The 25,496-nt window shown below is 38.9% G+C and overlaps 1 protein-coding gene across 3 annotated transcripts in view; it reads right to left on the bottom strand.

Moving 5' to 3' along the window:
* Positions 1–833: 833 nt before the first annotated feature.
* Positions 834–25,496, bottom strand: part of COL24A1 (collagen type XXIV alpha 1 chain) — a 120,750-nt gene continuing 96,087 nt past the window's right edge. For all 3 annotated transcript variants that reach the window (XM_019618662.2, XM_031554856.1, XM_031554857.1), the window contains exons 43-60: positions 25,105–25,158; positions 24,133–24,186; positions 23,977–24,030; positions 21,512–21,565; positions 19,838–19,945; positions 17,373–17,480; positions 16,289–16,396; positions 16,150–16,203; positions 15,795–15,857; positions 14,660–14,713; positions 12,649–12,684; positions 7,138–7,173; positions 7,030–7,056; positions 6,024–6,089; positions 4,525–4,693; positions 3,736–3,845; positions 2,443–2,658; positions 834–2,253 (exon numbers count right to left, since the gene is read on the bottom strand). In XM_019618662.2, coding sequence (XP_019474207.2) covers positions 2,107–2,253; positions 2,443–2,658; positions 3,736–3,845; positions 4,525–4,693; positions 6,024–6,089; positions 7,030–7,056; positions 7,138–7,173; positions 12,649–12,684; positions 14,660–14,713; positions 15,795–15,857; positions 16,150–16,203; positions 16,289–16,396; positions 17,373–17,480; positions 19,838–19,945; positions 21,512–21,565; positions 23,977–24,030; positions 24,133–24,186; positions 25,105–25,158 — 1,518 coding nt within the window. In that variant the 3' untranslated portion in view covers positions 834–2,106. The remainder of the gene's footprint in view (positions 2,254–2,442; positions 2,659–3,735; positions 3,846–4,524; positions 4,694–6,023; positions 6,090–7,029; positions 7,057–7,137; positions 7,174–12,648; positions 12,685–14,659; positions 14,714–15,794; positions 15,858–16,149; positions 16,204–16,288; positions 16,397–17,372; positions 17,481–19,837; positions 19,946–21,511; positions 21,566–23,976; positions 24,031–24,132; positions 24,187–25,104; positions 25,159–25,496) is intronic.

Below are 25,496 nucleotides of genomic sequence, written 5' to 3'. Positions count from 1 at the left end.
GGCCCGGTCGCGGCGTTTCCTGGGCGGCGGCGCCCCCTGCCGGCACACCGCTCTCCCTCCCGGCCTGCGGAGCCTGGCCGTACCTCCTTGCCCTTTCCAGCCCCGCTTCCCCAGTGCTTTGGTTGCGGGTTTTTAGCTACGAAGAACAGCGGTGAAGGAAGGAGATGAAAAGGTTCTGCTGCTTCTGGCGCCGAGGCACAGTGATGCCTGTGTGTGGCCCAGCCCCAACTTATCGTGCTGTCTGCATGGCAGTTGCATTTTTATCATAATTACAATAATACTTCAAGCTGCTCGTTTTTAAAATTGTTTTGTTTTCTCTCAAAAGCTATTTAACAAACAACCATAAACATGGGCTATAAGGAATTTCCAAAAGAAAGGTTTCCAAAAGAAAATGGGACTGTAAAAACACCCATGAAACAGAGCACTTTCTAAGAGATGACATTCTTAGAAATAAATAAATCAATAAACCCGTTTATCACAATGTCAGCTCCAGAGCCAAACTAAGAGCAAACATCAGTGGTGCTGTCAGAGAGTAACAACCATGAGAATGCAAAAACAACAGAGAAAGAAACATTCTCTGAGCTTGTACCATTCTATAATCTTCATTTGTCTTTGGTCAGATTTCTTCAATGAGGAACAAACTCGATGGTTTAACAGAAAATACAGGGTGTGTATCTGCCTTACTGTGTAGAATTGACTACTGTCACTCTTGCAATACTCCAACAGCTGCTCATCTGCTCTTGGTAAATGAAGCATGGCCACCTGAAAAGTATCTTTCCTCATTGCTGAGAATGAACTATACAACACGAAACAGAATAATAAAGACAAAGTGGTAGTGTGGAATCTTATTTTATTATATTTTAAGTATGATTTCCTATGGATCGAGGCATTAAACAAGTTGTTTGAATGTTTCTCTGTCCCCAGTGTGGTTTGGCACCATCTTCATGAAATACTCAGCAGGTTTTTGATTGATAATATGTTGAGGGATATCTTTATAAAGAGTGTTTTTCTTAATTGTAAAATTGTTTTGTTTGTTTTAAACAATAAGATAGTTGAATATTTTAGGTTTAATTTAAGGAAACTGAAATGATCTAATAATATTACAAAAAAAATGACGTCTAAGTGGATGAAATGCTGATTTTAACTTAACAGCCCTCTTTCAGAAGACGTGCTGTAGGAGATTTAACGAGTTACAAATATATACACAATATATCATCTTAAGATGCCTTTGTCGTTCAAAAAAAGTTAACTGAAAAAAAACTGAAAACTACTGTAGGTAGCTCTTCTACAACGGGCTGTTGTTTACAATGGCTGTAAAGCTAACTGTTTTGACTATATGCATTATATACAACGTGCTGTCTCATATGCCATTTCCACAACAGTACGCAAAAATATTTTAAACAAGAAATCCACATAAATAATGTTTTAGTTGTAGTGAAATATGTGACCAATGATTTAAAATAAGTACCTTGATAACAGAGACAGATCCTGATGTAACTGGCACATACAGTCTGAAAGATAAAAATGGACTCGCATAATCTCTGTTAAGGCCACCAGCACCTTGTGTTACGAAGAGCACCAAGGCAACACAGACAGGGAACATGTAAGAGGTAGTGTGTCATCTGTTAAGATGTGTGTGTCCACAAAGGACTATTATAGAACTGAGAAAAAGACGATTTATTGTATTGTGGCATAGTTCACTTTTCAGATATAGCTATTGCACATTTAGGAGCATTTGCCAGTATTGCTCCGTGGTATTGTATGTCTCCAGCTTTCCTCAGGGTGTTCTTTTGCAGTGCTGTCATACAGATGGTCAAGAACACCAGAGGTCCTGAAAAATTGCATGCTCAGATATTCAGTTCCAGGAAATTATGCAAGAAAGCACCAACCAGTATTAAAAAGAGATTTAAATACTTTAGGAAAATTGTTGTAGTCTTTGCTTTCTTTTCTTTGTTTTTAAATGCCATTTCTCCTCCTTCCTGAGGTTCTTTAACCAACAATGTTTAAAGCAATTCTTCAGTTTGAGAGCAATTTTGCCTCATTCATTACTCTCACACTCACTCTGCAGCAGTCCTGCACTGATGCAAAGGAACCAGGACACAAAACTCAAAGGAAGCACACCAAACCACTTTCTATGAAGTGCTGCTGTCCTGGTTTGAGATGAGGAAGCATATGAACTTGAACAACCGGAAGCTGATTGGTGTCCTGAGTGTGAAAAAAGAACTGTGTCTTGTGCCAGCTGCCATCCTGAATCTGCAACACACAGAGGCGGAATATTAAATTAATATCAAAGATGAGATTCAAAACAGAAATGGAAGCTGTGCTTAAAGGGTGAGAGAAGCGTACGTAAGTGTTTCTTCTTCCAGCAGCTTGTAAAGAAACTGAGTAACTCAACAAATGCCATTTCTTCCATGCAGCGTCACAGTGCTAAAAAATACTTACCATGCATTCATCCACAAGCACCTTCGGTTCAAGTAGTGAATTGGCTTTAAACACTTGTCCATTCCAACCTTTGAAGCTAACAGATGTCTTCTGGCCTCCTGCCTCACTCAATCCCCACATCGGTGTGTTCAGACAGTGAACTGTGATACTGTGTGTTGCTTCTGAGCTCAGTAAATGAAGAAAGTTCATCTGCACTTTTCCAACGCCAAACTCCAGCTAAGTTCCAAAAGAAATTTGCTGTTATACTTAACACACTGAATGGTCACAGCAACACCAAATGATGTGCACAGGTGGGTGCACTGTTTATACATGGGAGCATGCATGAATGTTTACGCATTGGGATCGGTGCCGAAGAGCATGGTTTGTATTCTCTTTGGGAGAGCAATTTGGTTCTATTATAGTGATTACTTAAAACAGAAACTTTGTAGGTCATTTTCAAAGCTTAAAAGAAACATTTACTAATGCCCACGAGTGCTGTTGGAACATAGTTGGACAGAAAACATTATTTTTAAAATCAGGAAACTGAGGCAAAGGATCCTGTGATTCAAACAAAGCTAACAGTGCCAGCAGTGATTTAGTTGCAGTTGCATCATTCTGCTAATTAGTCTTAGAGCATAGATTCTGCCTGTCAATATTTATATTCTGTTAACAGATGAAAATCATAAGCATGGCTTGATTTTAATTCAGCTGCTCATTACTCAACAAGAATTTCTCCAAGAGTAGACCATGTTCAGAGACCTTACTAATGCAGGAATGCATATGGGAGTTATTTCTGATGTCCTTCAGTGGCTAAACCGTATATGCAGAACACCATAAATATAACATCTTCACTACTCACAGTGGTTTAATGACTATGTGTACTGAGGAGCACAGACTAATGACATAAAAGAAAGCAGTTTTTACCTAACAAGGCATTCAGCAGTAGCCAGGTGTTGAGAAGTAGTGACAAATACACCCTTAGCTGCCCTCAGAAATGAGTTACTAATGTAGCTAAGAAGCATTTCAGACTTATTTCTATGGCTTGTTTAGAAAGGTATAAAGCAGAATGAAAGAATTTCATGAGCGTGGAAGATGAGTAAATGGAGAAGGTGACAGTCACAGTAACATATGCTGTCTCTAGATGTTCTGTAACTTCCTGATCAGAGCATATGAAGCGTGCCTCCCAAAGCTGCACACAACACCCTCGCTCCCCTATTCCCCTAAAATCTCACATCTTCTCTTGAGGTCAGTAAATAAGCAGCTATTTGTTCAAAGCCCTGCTGCAGAAAAACTCCCTCAGGATGCCATGCGTACCTTTGTCACAGATGGCGGTGTTAAACATGTCTGACCACCCGCAGTGAAGTTGCAGAAAACTTCAATGGCGTCAGAAGGACAGCCAATGTTGGGGTCAATCCAGTACTTTCCTATTAGTGTAGAATCCCAGAGAGAAAATGAAACCAAAATATAATAATTACTAAGAAATTTACTAAAATATTCACAATTCTTGGCAAGTATTAAATTTGTTATTACCATAGTTTCAGTGGGAAATGGATGAAAGGGAACATGGAAGTCTTTCCACTTCCATAATTCTATTAACAACTGATGCTGAGCAAGTCTATTAGCTGCTCAAAAGTAAATGTCACAGTATTGACATTACACATTCAAACAATTATTTTAGTTTGAACCATTAATTTGACACCTGCTAAAATATCAGCTGCTTACAGTTTATCTGACTGTGGTGGTCTGTGGTATACAATTTTCTTATTAGCAATCTAGAATCTGATCCACACAAAAATCATTTCTGATTGACTATCAATATTTGGGAAACTTTTGATCTCAGAATGGAATTCAGTTTGAAAATTTCTGGCCACTTCTTTACTTCTATATATCATCTCTGATATCTGTATAATACTAGCTAGCTACATATGTTAAAATCCAGAAATTTTATCATACATAAAAGATAAAATAAAAGATAAAATAATAAAAATAAAAATAAAATAAATAATAAAAACAAATACATACAGCAGAATATGGACATAGGAAGCATCACTTGGAAGCAACACAGCTGTGCCAGTTGAAGCTCTGAGGAAAGCAGACACTTACCATCGGACACTTTGCGCTCACAGCTGAGCAAGTCCCTGCAGATGCGTGCTGGGTTATCCCGTGTGCCAAGGGGGTTCTTGATGCTGTGCAGTAAATTGCTAAGGTAGTGCAGTGTTTTGTATATCTCTGTACTGTGATCCAGTAAAGTTACTTCAGTATTCTGGTATCTCTGCCAGGTGCCGTTAGCAAATGTGTTACCATGGAGAAGAAAGACGACAGCAGTGCATGCAGTAAACATCCAATGGCCATTGAAGGGCCAGACAGAAACATTTATAATACATGCGATCAGCCATATAAAACAGGGTGGGAATAAATAACACATCCCAATTAAAAAATTAGTGTGTTTCATTAAAATTATCAGAACCAGTGAAGTTACAGACAGTTTAAGATCATGCAAATATATCATGACACGTTAACAGAAATATTGGATATGGGAGAAAAAGAAAAAAGGAAAAAAGTTAGTGCATTTTTACAGTAAATGTAGCAGTTACAGATTTTGAGTAGTGAAATCTACTCTTAGATTTAATCTAGAGAATATATGAAAATATGTTTGACTTCACACATGTAAGGAGTTTTCTTGCCATCAGTGAGACCACACTCCTGCATACATTTGTGTGTCAGTACTTTTTGGATCGAGGCCCAAATGTCACTATTATCTGTAGCTGAACAGTTATGGTCCCCTATTTGTGGTAGCTGATACATTTTAGGCTCTGTTAATTGTGATAAAAAGGTAGAAATGCTGCTGTTTTCCTCAATTTCATTTAAATGGTATCTTACATATCTTTGCCTATTTAAGTATATTTTTCAGTAATTACTTACAGTCTGTGATTTGTTTTAAATTAAGTTCCTTCAGAGAAGCCCTGTTCTGTCCTCAAATACTGTTTGCACTAGGGCTGCTCCAAAAGTAATTCCTCCTATTTTATTATGTTGGCCCGTGACACCAGAAGCAGATGTTGGTGGTATGGCAGTAGAGGTTGAACCTTCCCACCAATACCTCATTACATGCTGTTGCTGTGTGACAAATGGCAGCAGAGGGGCAGTCTGACAACTTGGAGTCTAACATGGAAGTGCGGATGAAGAAAAGGGGTATCACTGAAATCCACCCTCAGGAAAAGATGGCACCCACTGACATTCATCACCACTTGCTGACCACTTAAGGAGATCAAACAATGAATATCAGCACCATGAGGCAGTGAGTGGTGTGTTTCAGCAATGACAACAGCAACGTGAAAGACAAGCCATGTTCCAGACAGTCACACACAGCTATCACACCACAAATGAAGAGTGAAATCAGCTCATCCATGCAAATCAAGTAATGGTTGTGATGACATTAAAAAGTAATGCTAAGTAACTGAGAATTTGGTCTGTCAAATAGTATCGCTATGCTCTTTGTAAGTGTTGTAGTTTCCAAGGAAATGAATAGGAGGCATTACTTTTGGAGCAATCTATGCATAACTGCATATCCTGTATGACAAGGTAAATACAGTGTAATACATTACCTCCATCTGCAGTGCAGCATTTGACGCAATCAAAGCCTGAACAGCAGCATTGATGTCCACAAGTTTCTGAAAACAGAAAACATATTTTAGAACATAAAAAGTGAACAGAAATATTCTAAATTTCAGGAGAAAAAATTCTGAGCATGGTTGTAAGAACATAAAAATGATCATAATGTTGCCATTTTAGAAAATAATTCACAGACAATACTTACTTTTCAAACCAAATTTGCCCTTCCATCCCAAAGAAAACAAGCTTATACAATGATAAAGCATTATTTGATTTGATTTGATTTTCACATCCCCATCCCCATTTTAATGATCGTATTCCTGGAAGCTGGAAAAAGATATGCTAGAATAATAGTTACAGATCAATGCCTCAACTTAATCCCTCCCAGCTGTTTAATTTGTACAGTTGAGAAAAACAATCTGCACAAGTGTGAAAAGATGTTATATCTTTCAAGATTAGCATATGAAGAATGTTTGATCTAGTTAAATAGGTACAGTTTTTGCCATATTCTCTCATATGACTTTTGTGGCGGAAAGATCGCAGGACTTTTATCAACTGAAAACATCACTCCTGCTGAGAACTGCCACAGTTGCAGGTTGTTGGCCAAGGAAGGAAAAGGAAAACTGAGGTGAAAAAGTTTGACTGGAGCATAACTGAGTTCTGAAAATATCTGGCGATTTGTTACTGCAGGGTCTGTGCTGCTACGAATTGAAGACATTTTCATGATGCATAAAAGAAAAATGAAATACCTAGACTGACCTAAATGCAGACTTTAGAATAGAAAGACATTCCCTTGTGTATCTTCATTCTTTACACCTCGTGAGATGTGCAGAGCAGACACCAGGTTTATTTATTTTTAACAAATTAAGGAAGCTATGCAAACGATCGTGCCTTGTGGTTGGTCCTAGTTCTCAGATTATGTACACCATCGCAGATTTAGGATGCTTCAAACACTGAGTCTGAGGACTGTATTGTAGTCAGGTTATTTACAGTACTTACTCTTGGTCCTGGTGGCCCAGGTAACCCCTAGAAAATCGGGGAAACCACATATTAGATTCTTCACACATTTATAGAAAGCAATCATAATGCTTTTTTAAATGCACTTACAGGTGCCCCTGTCTGGCCCTGAGGTCCCTGGGGTCCCTAGAAGAAACGGAGATAAAATGCAACAGTTATAGTTGAACATCTCTGCTTTGATAATTATGTATTTTTAAATCACAAAATGCCACAATACATGCAGCAAAATCAAGAGGTTTGTGGTACGGGCCTTAGTAAAACTGTGATTGTTAATATTCCTAAAGTATCACACTCTGTGAATGTGGAATACTTTTTTGAGTATTGCTGGGTTGGCTAGTTACCAAAACTTGTTTATCCGATTACATTTGCTATGAAAGTCATTCTTACTCAAAGTATGACTACATGACATATCATATAACACGCCAGCATTATGTGCATATTGCTGATACAAATACTACAATGGACAAATTAGCATAAACGCATTATGAAAATGTTATAGGCTGTCAAAAAGAACTGACTGACTTCTTGTCTCCACAAATATCTTCAGGGCATTTGTCAGCTGCATTTACCAGCAGTGATACTTTTCAGGTAGAATGCATTAGGTTAACTGTTTAACAGTAATATTGCAGGATTCCTCTATATTAATGATATTATGTCCACGCTCCCGACCTTAAGAGCCATCATTTTAGTAGGAAGGATAATATGGTGGGGAGGAGAGGAGAACAGCTGCTTGGCCCTAGCTCATAGCACCTATGGTTCATAGTCTTAAACCTGAGCTTCAGTTTTGCCTTAGGGTTGTATACATACCCTTCCAAACACTGTCTTCCTCATGTGAATGAGCCTTTCTACTCACACTGAGACAGAATGATACCTGTATCTCTGTTAAATTCCCTTCTCCATTCCCTATATACTGAAAGCCTCTAGGAGCTGCTGTAACATAAACAATAACAAGAATGGTGACAAGGAAGAGTAAGTGACAGCGATACAATACAAGCAAAAGAGAGAAATGAAAGGCACAGAGCAGATCTGCATTATGCATGAATAAAACCATTTAACCTATCTGAGTTTATTTAAGCAAAGCACTCCTTAGCTACTGCTGTGTATGCCAATTATTCAAGCACAATGAACTGTTCCAGCAAAAGCATTCATATGCCACCATAGTCATGCCAGAATTATTTCTGCCAAAAGAGAAATAATCTTATCTGACATGGTAATGCAGCAAATATTGTGAGGTTAGTCTAGCCAAGGAGGTATCAACTCATAAACCACTTAACATAGCAATAAGAAGTATTCCTGCTGTGAGGTTTCGCAACAAGATCCATGTGAGAGTCACTGCGAGCTACAACTGCTGACCATGGGCTGCAGCTGGCCAGCTGGAAAAGGCTCAGATAAGAACGGATTCAGTCTTACACTGATTTCACAGAATGCTGTGATTTGTGCATATTTAAATAAAGAGGACCTCAAAGTAAATAGCAGTAATTTATTTAGGCTCCAAATTCATCTTTATTGAGACAATAGAAGCTGCATTTCTTATAATTTCTGCACATGCTCATAAGATAGAGCACATGGCAGCCACCTGGAAGTGTATCTGATGGGATTATGATGACCTCCACAGCTGCTCAAGGTGATGAGTGCCTGCATGTCACCTGCTCTTCTCATGCCAGAGGGGTTCAGGTGCTGCATTGCTGCTGTCTAGTCATTCCCAGCACTAGAGCTATACCAACCAGAGGCTGAGACTTATGCGTTATGCATGTTCTGTATTAGAACTGAAACAAGCTGTTCTTGAGAATTTAGAGGTATGGTCTTTTGACACTTAAGAAAGACAAACTTAATAGCATCATTTAATGACTAAAAGTCATTTTGTCATTTTTTTAACTGATGCACCCCAATCCTATTTATGTTTCATCCACTTGTAACCATAGAAGGGACTCTTAAGTCATTTTGTAGGTGTTTGCTGTTATTTTATAAAGGCATTAATGATTAATTTTGGAAAATGGATTTCAAAGGATGAGTCACTTTAGCATATGCAGTAGTATAGAAAACACTGCAGGTCCTGTGGCAAGTACCTCACCTTCCCTTTTTACTCTGATTTTGATTACTGCAGCCTGAAATTTCCTTTGAAATATTGTTACTATGAAAGAGCCATTATTTTTGTTACAAAACATATTTTTTATTTCTGTTTCTATTACAAAACAGATGGGAGATGAGTTCACAGAGATGATATCTGCTTCACTATTTTGTGGTAGACCTTGACTGATACAAACAAACTGAATATCACAGAGCTGACCTCCACATTTTGTCAATCAGATCAGCAGCTCAGGTGCTGTTGGACTGCTGTGGGATATCTTCAATGCCATGCAGATGCGCAGCTGCTCTCTATCATTGTGCTTGGTGAAGTATCTTTAGTATGAAATGAAAGTGCAAAAGAGAACCTTGACAGACAAATTTGACATTGTGAGGACATACTTGTTTATCTTGGTTCAGGACTGGATTATGCAAACACAAGGTCAAGCAAGGCACAAAGTCTCCAACAGTTCATCCCTAAGTAACCACTGCTCTCTGATGAATAGATGCCTTTGTTCTCTGGGTGTTGAGATTTAGAAATTCCAAGAAATTTTCCAGATGACTGAATACTTCAGTTAATATTCTATACTCTTGACATATGTCACAATTTTAAAACTTCAAAACTTCTGGGATTAGAACAGATGAAAATTGTGGTGCTTCTGACACAGAACTGAATATTTAAAAATCCCCAACTGCACTGTTCCAATGCTTTTAAGGGATCTTGCAAAAACAGGAATGGGACTTGTATTGATTCACTGTCACCTTGCCAATAAAACCAATCTGGGAAAAAAGATAAAAATTGAATGCAATTTGTTAACTGCAGTAAACTTCTTTGGAGGGGATATTAAATTTCCCAAATGCATTAAACCTTAAAAGACCTGTATAAATTACTTTTGAAAGTCCTTAGAATGTAGCCAAAATGTATAGAGTGTGTTGAAAATCCTGTAAAGATGTTATATTCTTTCTTTCAGTTACATAGCAGCAAATAAGATTGAATTACACTTTTTATGGATTAAGCTAATTGCAGAATGTTTCATTGGAATGTATGGGATTACCTTTACAAATCCACTTCATTTACCCTTTGATCATACTAGAATTTAAGTGAGAAGATTCTAGTATAATTCCAGTGTACTGAATATAATTGCAGTTGATAACAAAAGCAGATAATAGAGCTGTTAGTTTTAGTGTGCTCTTTAATTCTTTAACCACCGTCTGGTGCTAGTACAGAAGTTCAAAGGGCAAAACTCCAGCCTTCTTCTAACACTGATTTCACATGCATTGATAGACATGTTTAACTTTGAAAACATGACCAGCCCCAGGGATGTCCATATTTTACATGTCTTCAGAAACATTTGAAGAAACAAAGTAAAATGTTTATTTAAAATTAATAGAAATGATTTAAAAAAGAGAAACTGGAATCCCAAAATGGTAACCTTTCCATGACTACTTTTGCTATTTTGATATTATTCCACTGCATCTCAGAATGAGTAAATCATAACAAAAACATAGTACTCTGATATACCATACAGTGTATTAATTGCTGTTAATGACTGCAAATCTAAGATAAAAGATTGTTATAGAAAATTACAGACTCTGCTTTATCATATTTTGCTTTACTTTTAACCATAGGATAGTCAAGTGCTGGAACACTTGCCCCAAAAGATTATCCAATCTCCATTCCTGGGAGTTTTCAAGACTCATCTGAATACAGGTCTGAGTGATGCAGTCTGATTGCAAAGCTGATTCTACTTTAAACAAAGCTTGGGACGTGAAATACCTCATGGTCCAAACAGCCTGGATTATCCTATGACTCTAAATTATAATTACTAATTTTTTATTATTTTGTATTACTAATGACATGCCCTGAAATTAAAAAATAAACACCAATAGTAACCTTAAACTAGGTAAGTTAAAACACTTTAAGAACTGTCAGAATTCTGAAACAATATTCTATAAAGCTTTCCATGACTTTCTCAATGTCTGAATGACAGCAATATGATTATTTTGAATTGGAAAATAATTTTCATTTTATTCCAAGAACCCTCTGTTTCTGACTACCAAATTTTTTTCTAGAAATAGCCTACAGGACTTGAAGTTTTAACTAAACAAGGAGATATGATTTTACATTCTACATTTTTCAGAGGATGAGAGAACATTTCTTTCTAGTATTGAACACTATTCCTGACAGACTAAAAATTTTTAACTAAAACTTAAAAATCTTACAGAAAAGTTGAAATTTCTATGATTCTAGCATGAATGCCAATATCAATTTTGAAGGTATAAATGCAAGCTCAGAACATGCAGTTGGATGCAAATCACTTATCTCCTTCATATGTGAAAACAGTTGGAAATATGCCCTTATCTTGGCTACATATTGAAAACTGCTGCATTTTGTGCAGCCCAAAATTAAGCATCCTTGTTCAGAAAAAAAATCTTAAAAGAGGAATTCATGATTTAGGTAATAATTCCTTAAGGAGCAGTACCACTAATGGAAAAAATATTTTTTTCACTGCTTTTTGTGCATATGTTTGCATGCATGTGTGTCTACATTTCTAGCTCTATGCTGTTACAGGCATTCTTTAAATAAAAGATGAGAAACATTTAAGATGGTTAATAGAAAGAACTGAGAACCTAGTTTCCTCTTACTCTGAGATAGGAATTGTCACATTAGGATCAGCGAGGAAAGCTTCTTGAGACAAATACAGAAAAGCTCCATTCTTAACCTTAATTATTTGAGTTTTTACGATTTATTTTTCAAAAACTTTATGAAGCATTTAGGTTGGAACCATATGTAGGTGGATAATAAAATCAAAATCCATTAAAATGTGAAACTAAATGACCTTTATGAGGTGGGATGGAAGGCAGGGTAAGAGTAGTAGGAACAATACTGCATTGGCCAGTTACAGGAGCAGGAAGCGATTGTTACAAACTAATGCCATATGTATCAACTGAAATTGCATGCACATTTACTGTAAATAAGATAAATTTACACTGGCTTTTCAGGTACCTATCATTAGTTGGATGCTTTACTATCTCTAAGACAATTTTTAAATAAAACCAAACATTTAATAGTGGACAAAAAATAATATACTCTTCTTATTGAAGAATGAAAGCGCAGCTTGATTAGCTATCAGTGCTGCTTGCTGTATCCACAGCTGGCATGCAGTACATGGACACCAGTCTCCAGCTCCTGTCTTCTCCCTCTCCAGACAAGAGCATGCAGGCACAAATGTGGTGCTGTATGCACACCCTGCTGTGAGGCACTGGAGTGCTGACAAGAAACAGAAGATTTTGCTTTTAGATCTGAACCTTAACAGATGTGAGGTACGCACCTGCTATATGACTGGGAGTCATATTGTTTGAAACACTAGTCTGCGTGCAAGTTTTTGACTTGCGGTTCTAGCCTTCAGGACAGAGCTTTGCCTAGCACAACAGAGCCCTCTGGCTGGCAGAGCAGGCAGGAATGCCCTCAGCATCTCACAAGAATACTTTTCACACAGCCAAGCAAATGAAAGCATAGAAGTGGTTTCAGCTTACCATTTCACCCCTTGTGCCCTTCTCACCTCTCGGTCCCTGTAAGAAAGAGAAACTGTTAAGCCAGCATGCTTTCTAGCTTCTAGGACTTCAGAAAATCAGTGTGAGAGAGAGTCATACAGCTCCCACGAAAAGTCCACCTGTGGAATTATTTACAGCTCTGGGGCTTTAATTTCTCTGCATTATTGGAAGAATAAATTGTTTGAAAACAGCTTGTAATTCCTAAATTTGAAAAACTGATTGTTTTCTTCAGATTGCAGATACATTCTTTTCTCAGAAATTTTAACTGCCAGTGTTCTCCCTCTCAATAGGCTGTACTCTCCAATCTGATCTATCTTAGTGGGAGATAAGTGTTTCACCATCTAATGAAATGGGAGCCAAACATGGTGCCCTCTGCCACTGAAGAAATCCATTGGTTACTTATCCACTTTTGTTAGTTCTTTTCTCACAGCCAGATTACAAACTGTTTTTCTGTCTCCATGGCGTTTTTGGCTAGTTTTTCATTTACGCTGTGTTACATTTAATATGAAGTCTATTAAAACTTTTGAACATTTATATAGAACTGTTTTCCTCCTATGTGGCAGTGAAATGAATACAAGAAGTATTGCCTTTTACCCAACAGGTGGAAAGAGAAGTCTAGTTACCAGAGGAATTATCCCTTCTCCTTTTATTTTTTACTTTTAAATAGTCAATATATATTAATTTTATAGTGGAATCGCAGAATGGTTGGAAAGGACCTCGAGAGACCATCTACTCCAACTAAAGCAGATTCCCTTCAGCAGGTTGCACAGGAAAGAATCCAGGTTGGTTTTGAATATCTCCAGAAAAGGAAGCTCCAGAATCTCTCCAGGCAGTCTGTTCCAGCACTCTACCACCCTCAAAATAAAGAAGCATTTCTTCATATATGGAATTTCTTATGTCCCAGTTTGTGCCTATTGCCCTTTGCTCTGCCACTGGGCACCCTGAAAAGAACCTGGCCACATCCACTTGGCACTCAACCTTTAGATTCTTATAAGCATTAATAAGAGCCCTTCTTAGTCTTCTCCATGCTGAACAGCCCCAGCCCTCTCAGCCTTTCCCTGTAAAGAAGATGCTCCAAACCCCTCATCATCTTTGTAGCCCTATGCTGGACACTCTAGAAGTTCCCGTCTTTCTTGAACTGAGGAGTACAGAAACTGACAGTTTCCAGATGCAGCTTCAATGGGGCAAAGTACAGGGGGAGGATCACCTCTCTCAATCTATTGACCACACTCTTTTTTAATGCACTCCAGAATACCATTGGCCTCCTCGGCCATAAGGCACAACCTGTTGTTCACCAGGACACTCAAGTCCATCTCCACAGAACTCCTTTCCAATAGGAATATTATATATACCTGTTATTTTGAGGATTATTATTTCAACTTTTAGACATTCTCCTGACATTGCCTCCAAGTTCTATGGATCAGGAATTTGGAGGTATAAAAAAAACCTTCTCTATGTATCTTCCATGGATGGGATGAGTGTCTTGGGCATGGTAGGCAGAACCTGTGGATCTGCAGGTGGTTCTGTAGAATGCTGCTCTGTCCCATGCACAAGGAGAGTGAGACAGAATAGAAACAGGGATGGGAGCAGAACTCCCCTGCTTTAGGGAACCTAGAGAGCACTGAGGGCTATCCGAAAGGCCTAGAAGATGATTTTTCTAGAATTGCTGCAGACTTAAGTCTGAGTAAGGACAGTCAGGTGACAGTTTACGTGCTGCTGTAAACCTTGATCTGCTCACTGCCGTTGAAGCCATGTCCTCTGTCTGCTATACCTCAGCACAATGCCATTACAATGATTTTTTTCATCATCTTGTTGGTATCAGGTGCTTATATTACATATAAGTTAACTTGCCAGCATAGTAACAGTACAAGGATGGTACTGTTAGTTGCTCTTTACAGATGGCAAAATAAGATTGTGATCAGCCATAAAACAGATTATTAAAAATGAAGGTAGGTAGAATAATGAGAGTATGCAAAAGAAAAGGGAAACTCACAGGCCTGCCAGTTGGGCCCGTAATGCCTTCTTTACCAACAGGCCCAATATATCCCTGTAAACAAACAAACAAAAAATTAGATGACTGAGTTTTCAAAATGAAGAAACTCCTCATGACACATCCCTGTTTCAAGTTGCTCAGCATTGGTAAATATCCAAAAGATCTTGGCAACATTCTTGTTCTGAATAGTGAACGCTCTTTGCTATATAATCAACAAGTGGAAAATTAAGTACTCTGACCACCAAAGACCAATTATTTACTGAGCTACAATCACTAATATCTTGAGCCATATTACTGACCGCAAGTGCTCTTGTAAGACTACCAGTAAATACTGCTACAATGTGATTTTACCATTCTGTTCCATTTAGAGTGAACAGCTCATTTCCAGAGTTTATGTTGTATAGGAACGTTTAAAAAAGAAAACAGCTATTAGAACAAGATCACTAAAGCCTTTGCTCTACGTCTGGTTAACTAAACTGCAGGAGTTCTGCAGTGTCAATGGTAGCAGTGAGAGAATTTTCCAGTAAAACTTCTTGTGCTGCAAACTTCCCCTATTTGATGCAGTAAGATGGATGCACAATCCCAGATATTATACAGTGCTTTCACATTTTTTGTAAGAAAGTACAATATCATGAAGGTGTCATGCAGAATGAGCTAATGCAGACTAGTAACCTTATGAAAAAAGAAAGGAAATGCATTTTTAAAAGACTACTTATTAATTCTCAATGCCTAAGTACTAGTCTCTTTCACTGCAGCCAGTTTGATTCTTTTTTCTTCCCTGTTAGACAGTTATGCAATCAGCATTGTGGTCAGTAAGAAGAAAGAGAAATAAATAAATGACAGTGATAAAGAAACTTGTGTAGGTAAAGTTGTACAAGGAGGGTGTCATTGTCAGCAGAACCTGCTTTTTTCCTTAAAACTGGGATCCCAGCTCTGCTTATGTGCCTGCACCCACGCTGTAATCAAACTATTGTGGCAGACCAAGCAAAGGGCTTCTAACAGAAACAGTCTGAGTGAGAAAGTTTTGAGTAGGGGGTTCTGGTCTTTTAATACAAAAAAGGAGGATTCCTTAGCTGGAAATGTGTGAAACCTGCAAGCCTTCCTGACAATCTCCTTTATGGAGTGAAACACTTACAATTTGCCCTGTTGGGCCTTTCGGGCCCAGAATTCCAATTAAGCCAACGTCTCCTGCAGGACCCTGAAAATACAGAGGAAAAGTTTAGTCAAACATAAACATCAGCTATCAGCTTGTTTTAAACTCTTGTAAGCAGTGGAAGATAATTTCTAAGAGCTGTAACAGTGAAAATACCAAGCTCGTTGACCCAGAACATTCATATTTGGACATGGAGTACACAGCTCTAGCTACAGCGTTCCAACAAGTTCAGACACACTCTGAACAAATTATTGTTAAAGCTGATTAAATCTGTTCTTCCCTAATATTTTCACTCTGTAAATGGCTTAAGATCTAACAAAAAAGAACAAACACATACTTTTGGACCTGGGAATCCTTGAAGCCCCATCAAACCTTGATCTCCATCTTCTCCCTGTAATAGAAGCAGGCATCCTCACTTATTCCATGCTGGTAACTCTTGGAATAGTTGTTTTGCCTCAAGAGTTGTGATTACGTACAGTCTGTCCCTTGGCTCCAACCTCTCCCGCTGGCCCCTGGTCACCTTGTGATCCTGGATGGCCTCTTTTACCTCGTTTTCCTGGATGACCCTGAAGTCCTTCTGCACCCTGTGAATAGGAAGAAAATGCATCTTAATACACACACTTTAGGCCATTTCCAGTATGGTACCTCCCTGTGAAAGTGCTCAAGTGCACAAAGTGAATTACAGAACAGGAAGATAAGGAGTAAATTTTAAAAAACAAATCTTTGAGCATGGCATAATATAGCTGTGAAGCTCCTTGTTATTAGACTAAAATTTCACATTAGTTCACGCTAGAGGAATTCTCTGATGACAGTTAAATGCATAAAAATCATGTCTAGCTCAAGAGATCACCAATCTGCAAATAATTTGGATTGGGAACATACAACTCTCATGATTGCTTTGTACTTACACTCTTTCTTTAGTGATTCCTTCTAGCTCTAATAAAGACTTTTGGCCTGACTCAGTATGTCTCCTCCTAATACTTACTTTGCAAAACCTGGTAACCCTTTTCCCCTTAATTTCCTGTCTTTTTTGGATTCAAGCTTTTCTGAGCAGGAACTGGCTCTTTTCAGTTCATCGTACAGACCAAGCAGTATAAACTGGACTGGAAGTATCGGCAGTAGACTCTAATAACAGTGAACATAGCTTTTACAAAATATCTTTATGAAAAGATAACAGACAGTATTTCCCTGCCCAGTTTTCAATTAACTTACCATATTAAGAAGTGCTTACTGTTGAAATCACACAGAACAATGCAAATCACCATTTTAAATGAGAAATTCATCTTTAAATGGTGAAAATTATTTGTAATGTTTCTTTTTTTCGCATTTAAACCATTGAAATGAGTCTGATAAATATTATCAGTAAAAGCAGAGGAGGCCAGCATAATCTATACTCACACCTTTCATATAAATCCTGCCATCAATTTTTTGTATGATTAACAGTAGCATTTCCTCCCTCACTCACCCTATTCTACATATTTCCCTACTCACTGCATACGGTATGAATACTGAGCAGCGTTAGTAGTACTGCACTTAAACAACATGGTCTGATGTGCATACCTTTAGCCCGGGTGCTCCCATGGGCCCTGGCATGCCTGGCAATCCCTTTGGACCTCGAGCTCCAGGATAACCTGCCAGACCTGCTAAGCCCGGGCTTCCTTTATTACCCTTAATAAATTGAAAATAATTATTATTAGCGGAAAAGTCAAACATATGTTTTCACTGTATACTAAAACAGGCATAGAACATAAAATCAGCTAAAGCTACTTAATGCTTTCTGTATACATGGATATGGTACTCCAAAACATACATTAAGAATGATCAGCACTATCATCTGGATTTCTGTTAATTCTTCAAAAACAAAAATCTGTCATACTTAGCAACAAAGCTTCATGTACTTTCACTGTGATGTAAAATGAAGATTCTGAGAAGTCAAATAATTGCAACATAAGTCACTGACTGTTAAGCAAAACAAATGTCAAGCACTTCTTAGTCCATTGCAATGGGCTAACTTTACTTTCTAGTCAGAATATCACAGAATCACAGGGGTTGGAAGGGACCTCTGATGGTCGCCTTGTCCAGCCCACTGCTAAAGCAGGTCTTGTAGAGTAGGTGGCACAGGAAGGCATGAGCAAACAGCCTGCTGTAATATGAGCATGTGGTATGAAAAGCAACCCTGAGCTTGTCACCAATTTGTGTTGCATCCTAAGCACAACAGGCAAATTTGTCCAAGTTTCAGAAATTGCAAGCAGTTCACAGATTATGGTAGATTATTGTAGAGATAGTAAATGGGCAATTTTTATTTTCCCAAATATATCACCATTACAAAGGAAAATCACTGAATGATGGAGGCTCAGGCTGGTGCCCAAATACATGCAGCCATGGGCTGTGATGGGGTGATAAGGACTTTGGCTGTGATATCAGTGAGAGATGACTGTGACCTTGCTGACCCTCATGTATGAATTCGGGTGTTGGCAGAGGTCATTGTGGGCTTGTGCTTGGATTCTAGTTGAGCACAGCCGCAAGACTTGGAGCACTGAATGAGGACTTTCTTGGGTTGTGCAGTGGGACTGCCAACAACTCTTAGTGCTTATCCCAAAACACCGTCAGTGTTTACCATGCCCTGCCTGACTCAGGCAGCTGGGGCCCCACAGGGTGCACTAGCAGCAGCAGAGGTGAGTGGTGCAGTGTGGAGCAAGGGCCAAAAGGTCTTGCTACTGAGGAACCAGAGCATCGCTGCTGCCTGTCCTGGGGACAGAGAGTGACTGCAGCCTCTTTTTCACTTTCTTTTGCTGTTTATGACACCTTCTATCCTCTGCAGCACCAGCGAGGAGAGTACCTTCCCAGTCTCGCTGTCCCATACCCACTGTGGGGCCATGGAGGTGCCATCAGAATAGACCTGCCCTGTCTGTTGGCAAAATTGGGATGATGTCACCTATGTGACACCCTGTCTCCACCAACTTCGCTATGGCTATGCCTTCCTGTGGGCCAAGAAGCTGAAATGTGCTGTATACAGACAAAAGAGCAGGACCATCCGGTATTCAGTGCAGTCAGATGATGATTACTTCTAGCATTCTGTCCTGCAGTTCACAGCATGTTCAGGTTATGACTGCAGGGTGAGCAGGAGTCTGCAGAGCCTGTGCTCCTGCATCCCAAGCACAACTTCCCACCCAAGGGCTGAGCTGCCTGTTTTGAAGAACATCCAGAAGACCTCAAACCCCTGCTCCAGTGCCTCCAAGAAGAGATCGAGAGGATCTGTGGCAATGGGTGGTGGGAAGTGTTTGAAGGACAGTGCACTGTCATAGGCTCCCTTTGCATGCATGGTCTCAACCAGGTGCCTTATTACAGAGGCTGTGGTCACTCCTCAAGGACCACATGGTGCCCTTTGTGAGGAGGTTGTATGTATGGCCCAGAGATCTGCTGGCAGCAGGACAAGCCGGAATGCCAGTGCTACAGGGGGGCAATAGGACAGCCCCACAGCCACCCTCAGCCCCACTGCCTGCCTCAGAATCCTCCTGCCTCTAGTCCAGGCCACTCCTTCAGCCCCGCAGGCTCCAGTGCTGATGAGCTCCCCAGTGATCTTCATCGGGGTCCCAGGTACCCCACCATTGCCACTGTGTCCTCAGAGGAGGAGTTGGAGCAGGCAGAGGCAGCGGGACCCTCCACCCAGGGCAGAAACTGCTCACTTGGGGGGCTCTGGCACCCCCTGAAGAAGAAGACCCACAGCAGTTCCCCTGGACTCACCCCCACCCTACAAGAGTTGGCCACAGCAGCGTCGCTAGGCCAGCAAAACCCACCTCCAGGCAAAACACAGCTCAGGGGCTAGGAGACCAACATCTATCTCTCAGTCTGTTTCTGAGGGAAAATAAAAGCTTAAAAAAAAAAAACCAACAACAAAAAAAAATTGGTCTGATTTCTAAAACGTCAACAGAACTGAGACTGATTCCTTTTGTTTAAACACCGTAACCTCAGAAAATCTTTAATGCAGAATTACAAAAAGATGGGCAATATGGAAAGCAACTTACCTTAGGGCCGGGTTTTCCTGGCAGCCCAGGCTTGCCAGGGTTCCCAGGAATGCCCTCTGGTCCAGGGTAGCCCACTGCTCCTTTCTGCCCTGCTGGTCCTGGTTTTCCCTTGAAATAAATTCAAACCAAATATAACACAGTTGGCACTCCTCACCTTAACAGAGCTAGATTTCACTCACAGTATTTCCTAAATCCGTCAATGACACGTGAATATTCACAGAGATGGAGAGTTTGCATGTATGGTTTAAAATGCTATTGGCTTAACCTTATGCTTGCTAGGTTGTGGGATCTGAGGAAGTTCAGACAAAACCATGGGGTTGATCCTTCTGCATGCCAAGCCTGGAAGATGGCTGAGGGTGTTGATTCTTAAGCTGAAGCAAGGAAACCTGGTAAAGTCACCTAGGTATCTCTGTAAACAAAACTAATCACACCTCTTTATTTTACTAGAAAATTAATACCATATGTTTGCAAATTTATGCTGTTCAAATCTGCACACCTTAAAAAAAAACAAAAAATTCTAATTGGACAAGTTTGTGCTAACTTACTGTACTGCACTGAAAAAACTCACGTTACATTCACCAGAGGAACAAAAATTTTCTCTTTACGGTCATTTCCTTTTAGACTGACACATATGATCATACAGAGCTTGGAGTTCTACAATTCTCTATGAGTATATTTCTCAGAAATTTAAAGCATGCTAACTAGGCCACGGCTCATTATAAAAAGTATATTTAATAGTTGTCTTAAAGAGTGTAAGTGTTCCATCTTTATCTCATTTCTAACTGATGAGGAACCTCACACTTGGAATGTGCTGCAAGACTTCTGCTTTACTGTCTTCTCTTTGCATCTCCATTTTTCTTGCATTTCCCATTTCTCCGACATCTGCAGTGATGCTCTCTGCAGTCCTCCAGAGAGAAAAGCCAAGTATTTACAAAGGACACACAATCTGCCTGCCTTCAAAAGGTTATTCTTCCACTCTCCCCAGAAGGTAGAAGTTCTGTGAAACAGCTGCATTTCTCTGGTTACCAACAATGTTTTGATGTGAGTTAGTAAAATATATTTACAAAATGGTCTTGTGTGGTATTATTTATTAGGGACCAAAATAGTCTTGATGAGTTTTGTTCTCAGTTATGTTTACAGAACACCTACTGCTTCCTGCTCTCTTTTCCCTTGGGGAGAAAGGGACGTGAGTTAGCTTCTTTACAGTTACTCAAAAAAGAGCATTAAAAATTTCAGCTCAGGGCAAGTGAAAGAATAAAACCTCCAGAGATCCATCACGGACATATGGATACACACTTTTGGTGTGTAGGCCACAGCTGTTGAAGGAGCTGATGGAAGGCAGGAGTGCACAGTAGTACAGCTCTGCACAATGTAATGTGATAACTTGCACATGGGCTATGGGCCACATGAACAAATCATCTAATTAAGTAACTGTTCAGGTGGGATGCAACTTGTTGCTATAATAGCTGCACTTCTCTCCCATGTGATGAGTAACTGAGTGTAAATTAGTATGATTTAATATAGTCTCAAAAATTATTCTTACTTTCTCAGGGGCTCCTTTACACTTCCTGGAAAATGAGAAACAGAAAGCTTTCTAGTACCACTGCCTGGAGTCAATTTTGCTGTCCTTCATTTCCAACCAGAAGATCAGAAGGCCAGAGCTGTGTTACTTACGGGAATTCCAGGTTTGCCTGCCTGACCCGTTGCTCCTTTCTTTCCTGTGGGCCCCTAAAAGTTAAGATATTTGGGTTACAAACATAGTCCTCCCAAGAAGATCTGAAAATTGATTTTCCTCACTGGTACAAATGTCCACATTGCCTCACTTTGAGGTGGAGGTAGCAGAAAGTTTTTCAGTAACTTAACACATTTTCCACCAGAAAACCATACCAGCACAGAGAAGTATGCTCTTGCAGTACTTTTAGTACCTTTCAAAAATGGAAATCATTAAAAACTGGCAATGTTGATGCACTGAGTACAAAAAAGAGTACCAGAACAGAGTAGCATCACAAATAGGAACATTATTTTTATCTAAAACGTAGACAAAAGACAAAAACTACATAAAATCACTCTTTTTTGGCTTGATCTAGTAATCCTTAGTTTGAGACAACTGAGTGATATTGATAGGAGATCCAGCAGCCAAGTACTAACACAGAAATGCTCAGATTGGGTCAAAAGGATCTGAGAATTCTATTTATAGCACATTCTTCATTGAATATAAATATCTAAAACTTGTCAGAAAATTTAGAAAGTACTCATTAATTACAACATATGCATGAATTTTATCCTAACTCTCAAAGATATAACCACACAGACAACACAAATGAGAATATGTCAATTGAGTAGAATAGAGCTCCCAAGATTTTTTTGGTGTTATTTTTAACAGTGCTCTTAAAGCAAAAGCTATATTAACTTACTATGCTGCAATATTACATAACATGCAGTAAATTAAAAAAATAACATTCTAATTATATGTTTTAGAATAATTAATAAAAATATGATTTACTTAGCAAAATTATGTTTTATTCCTTAACATCTTTTAGTTAATGAAGGCATACATAACATCCACCAATCAGAATAGGAACTCATATTCAAATAACTTTATATTGTTTTAAAATAGTGGAATGCATATTAAAGTAAATCCAGATGATTCAGCATTGCATTGTATGGGATTGTCTTTTTTAGACTTTTGGTTTGCTCCAGGTTGCCTAGTTGTAAACGGCAGTTTTAATCTGAAAGGTATTTGCAACACAAAGAATATATTCCCTAAGGGAAAGGCAGAGGAATGACCAATTTTATCCTGTGCTGTGTGTAGTTTCTTAAAGGCAATATATCTTGGTACACAGTTAGGGCACTTGCTGATAGTGCTTTTACATCATACTTCCTTTTTGTTGCTCCCTATTCCCCACCTAGTGTAGATTCTTGTATTCACCTAGAACTTTTTGAAACATTAACAGTTGTCTATGAAACTTTTCAGACAAAACATCTCATTTAATCTTCAAAATGAATTTGTATTATAATTGTATTGTATTATATATAAAATACTTTTGGCAACTTTCAATGAACCACCACAGTGAACTATTATTTCTAAAGGAAAAAGACTTTGTGTTTTATCTTTATCTGGACTTGCTTTGCCTCTGCTACTCTTAAGCAAATTCCTTATTTCTGAGTGACAATTCAGTGCACTGCAGTACCAAGAAGCTTCATTTATAAATCAGACCAGTAAAATCTTGGTTGTTGTCCAAACCTTGTCACAAGAAACTTCACTTAAGGGTATAATTGAATATCACTGAAATATTTCCAAAAGAGCCTCTCAAATGCTTTACATTACCTCAAAGCAAACCTACTTACTTATCAAATAAAACATATCTAATAAGACTATTATACAGTTTTCCATTATATTTTTAATTGCCCCTGCAGGTATGAAAAAGCAAACCAAATACTGAATTTCAGCCTTACATAACAGGAAAAAAATACAAACAGTTTCCATGCTGCTGTCAGTCATGTACAAAAGTTTCTTACAAGCTTACTATTTGGAAAAAAATAGCCCAGTAGTTTCAAAAGAGAATGCACAAATAAAAATTGATTCTTTCCAGGGAAAGGCAAGATGCCGCTAATGCATACTGTCATATCAATGCCAAGACACGACACAAGCATCTTAAAAGAATCAAAATGTGCCTGCAAGAGAGAGAACACAGTGTGATCCCACTGCTGGTGGCTACTGCCAGATGTAGATGCAGCCACAAGACCAGCTGCAGCATCAGTGAGCACCAGGCACAGCACTGCCACCCTTCAGACTGTGTGTCTCACACATACTGCTGAGCCCCTGATGAACAGGCTCTTATGGACTTGGATCAGTGTGAAAAGACCATTTAGTTAACATTTAACAACAACTTGGGCAACATGAGAACATGAGAACAGGTGATGGAGAGCCTTCTCACGACACTAGAATATAAAGGCAAATATTATGTAATCTTTAAGAGTATCCATCAGAAATCACGTTTTACTCTCAAAAGTTCTTGTATGTATCAAACATCTACACACCTACGCTTTTTTTTTCCCTCAGCGACTGAGAATAAACAAGAAAAGTAAATTCCATTTAAATGCTTTTTTTTTTTTTTTTTAACCGGTTTTCTACTTACTTCAGATCCTCTTTCTCCTTTCAGTCCTTGCTCTCCCAGTTCACCTGGCTCTCCCTTTGGAAAGAACACATTAAATAAGCAAATAACATCATTTGAATGCAAATGAAAGTGTAATTCCAACAATCAATAAAGAAACCTCACTTTTGAGACACTTACTGGAGGCCCCTGTTGTCCAATTGGTCCTCTAAGCCCTGGAAGACCTATGTGACCCTGGGAAGCAGAAAATACGTTGTAATATACATAAATTAGGGTAACACGCTCAATAAGCTACAGATCTGCTTCTAAAGCACATCCTGGGAGGTGTTGAGTGGCCCCAGCTTGATTGATTTCACTTGCATAAAGTATGCTTAGCTCTCCTGAGACCTTAGGAGACCTTAAGAAGCTTTTCTTTTTAAACTCTCTACTTCAAACTCACTCAAGAGGAGTATATTTGTCTGTATTTTAAACATTTCTGCACTTTCATGAGCATAGTCTATATTTGGTTTTTAATTTATTACAATGCCTATCTACACTGTCTGTGCAACTTAAACAGGATATTCCATGTCAAAAAGTGTTTTGTATTTCACCAGACAAGCAGAAAGAGTTACTGTCCATTTCTGTTTGCTGAAAGACTGCATACAATTAATGAATAATTGTTAGAATTAGAGAATAATTTAGGTTGGAAAGGATCTTATCCAGAGCAACTAAGCTTAAGAAAGACCATCATGCTGTCTAGGACCGTTGCCTAGTTGGGTTTAAAGCACTTCCAAGGAGGCACTTTTTTAAAAAAGTGTTTTCTTGTGTTCAGATGGAACATTTCACGTGTCTCAATTTGTGTCCATTGCCTGTCACTCCACACTACTGAGATGAGTTTGTCATCTTCCCTCCCATTCCCTCCCATTAGGTATTTATACACACTAAGATTCCCTGCCCAAGTCTTTTCTCCAGGTGGAAGTGTCCTTGCTCTGCCAGCTTCTCCTATAGGAAAGATGCTCCAATCTGTACTAAGAACACATCACTGCAGTGAGGCATCAGCACATGCATCTTTGTGCATGTGTGTGAGATGATGATACTTTTGCTGCATGAGTCTGCATGTATGCACACCAGCCATGTTCAAATGGAAAGTACTAAAAAAGCAAGAGGTATTACCTTGTAGCCCTCATCACCAGGTTCTCCTCTATCTCCACGTTCCCCAGTGGGCCCCTGTAAAAAAGAAAAAAGAGCACAATGCAGAAGCTGAACTGAAATATTGCTGCAGCAAAGTGAAGAAGAATCTGACCAACCAGACTGAATGGAAGACTCAAAATATTACATTTAGCTTGTCTAAAGGAATAAACATTTTTTTCCTAAAAAAATTCACTGCAGTCAGACAGGAAGCATTATCTAAAATATTTTCTAACTGAAGAAGTTAAAGTAGCTCTCATATGGGCAAAAACAAAATAAGAACATTGAGCTCATCAGAAATTCTGATACATGTGTGTATTCCATAGTATCGGAATTACGAATCTCATGAATGACCACACTTCGTTTTCAGGGAATGC

Source organism: Meleagris gallopavo, chromosome 10, assembly GCF_000146605.3.
Source record: "Meleagris gallopavo isolate NT-WF06-2002-E0010 breed Aviagen turkey brand Nicholas breeding stock chromosome 10, Turkey_5.1, whole genome shotgun sequence".
NCBI classification, from domain to species: domain Eukaryota; kingdom Metazoa; phylum Chordata; class Aves; order Galliformes; family Phasianidae; genus Meleagris; species Meleagris gallopavo.
The sequence above is the reverse complement of the archived record's forward strand: the minus strand, read 5'-3'. Positions and strand labels throughout refer to the sequence as shown.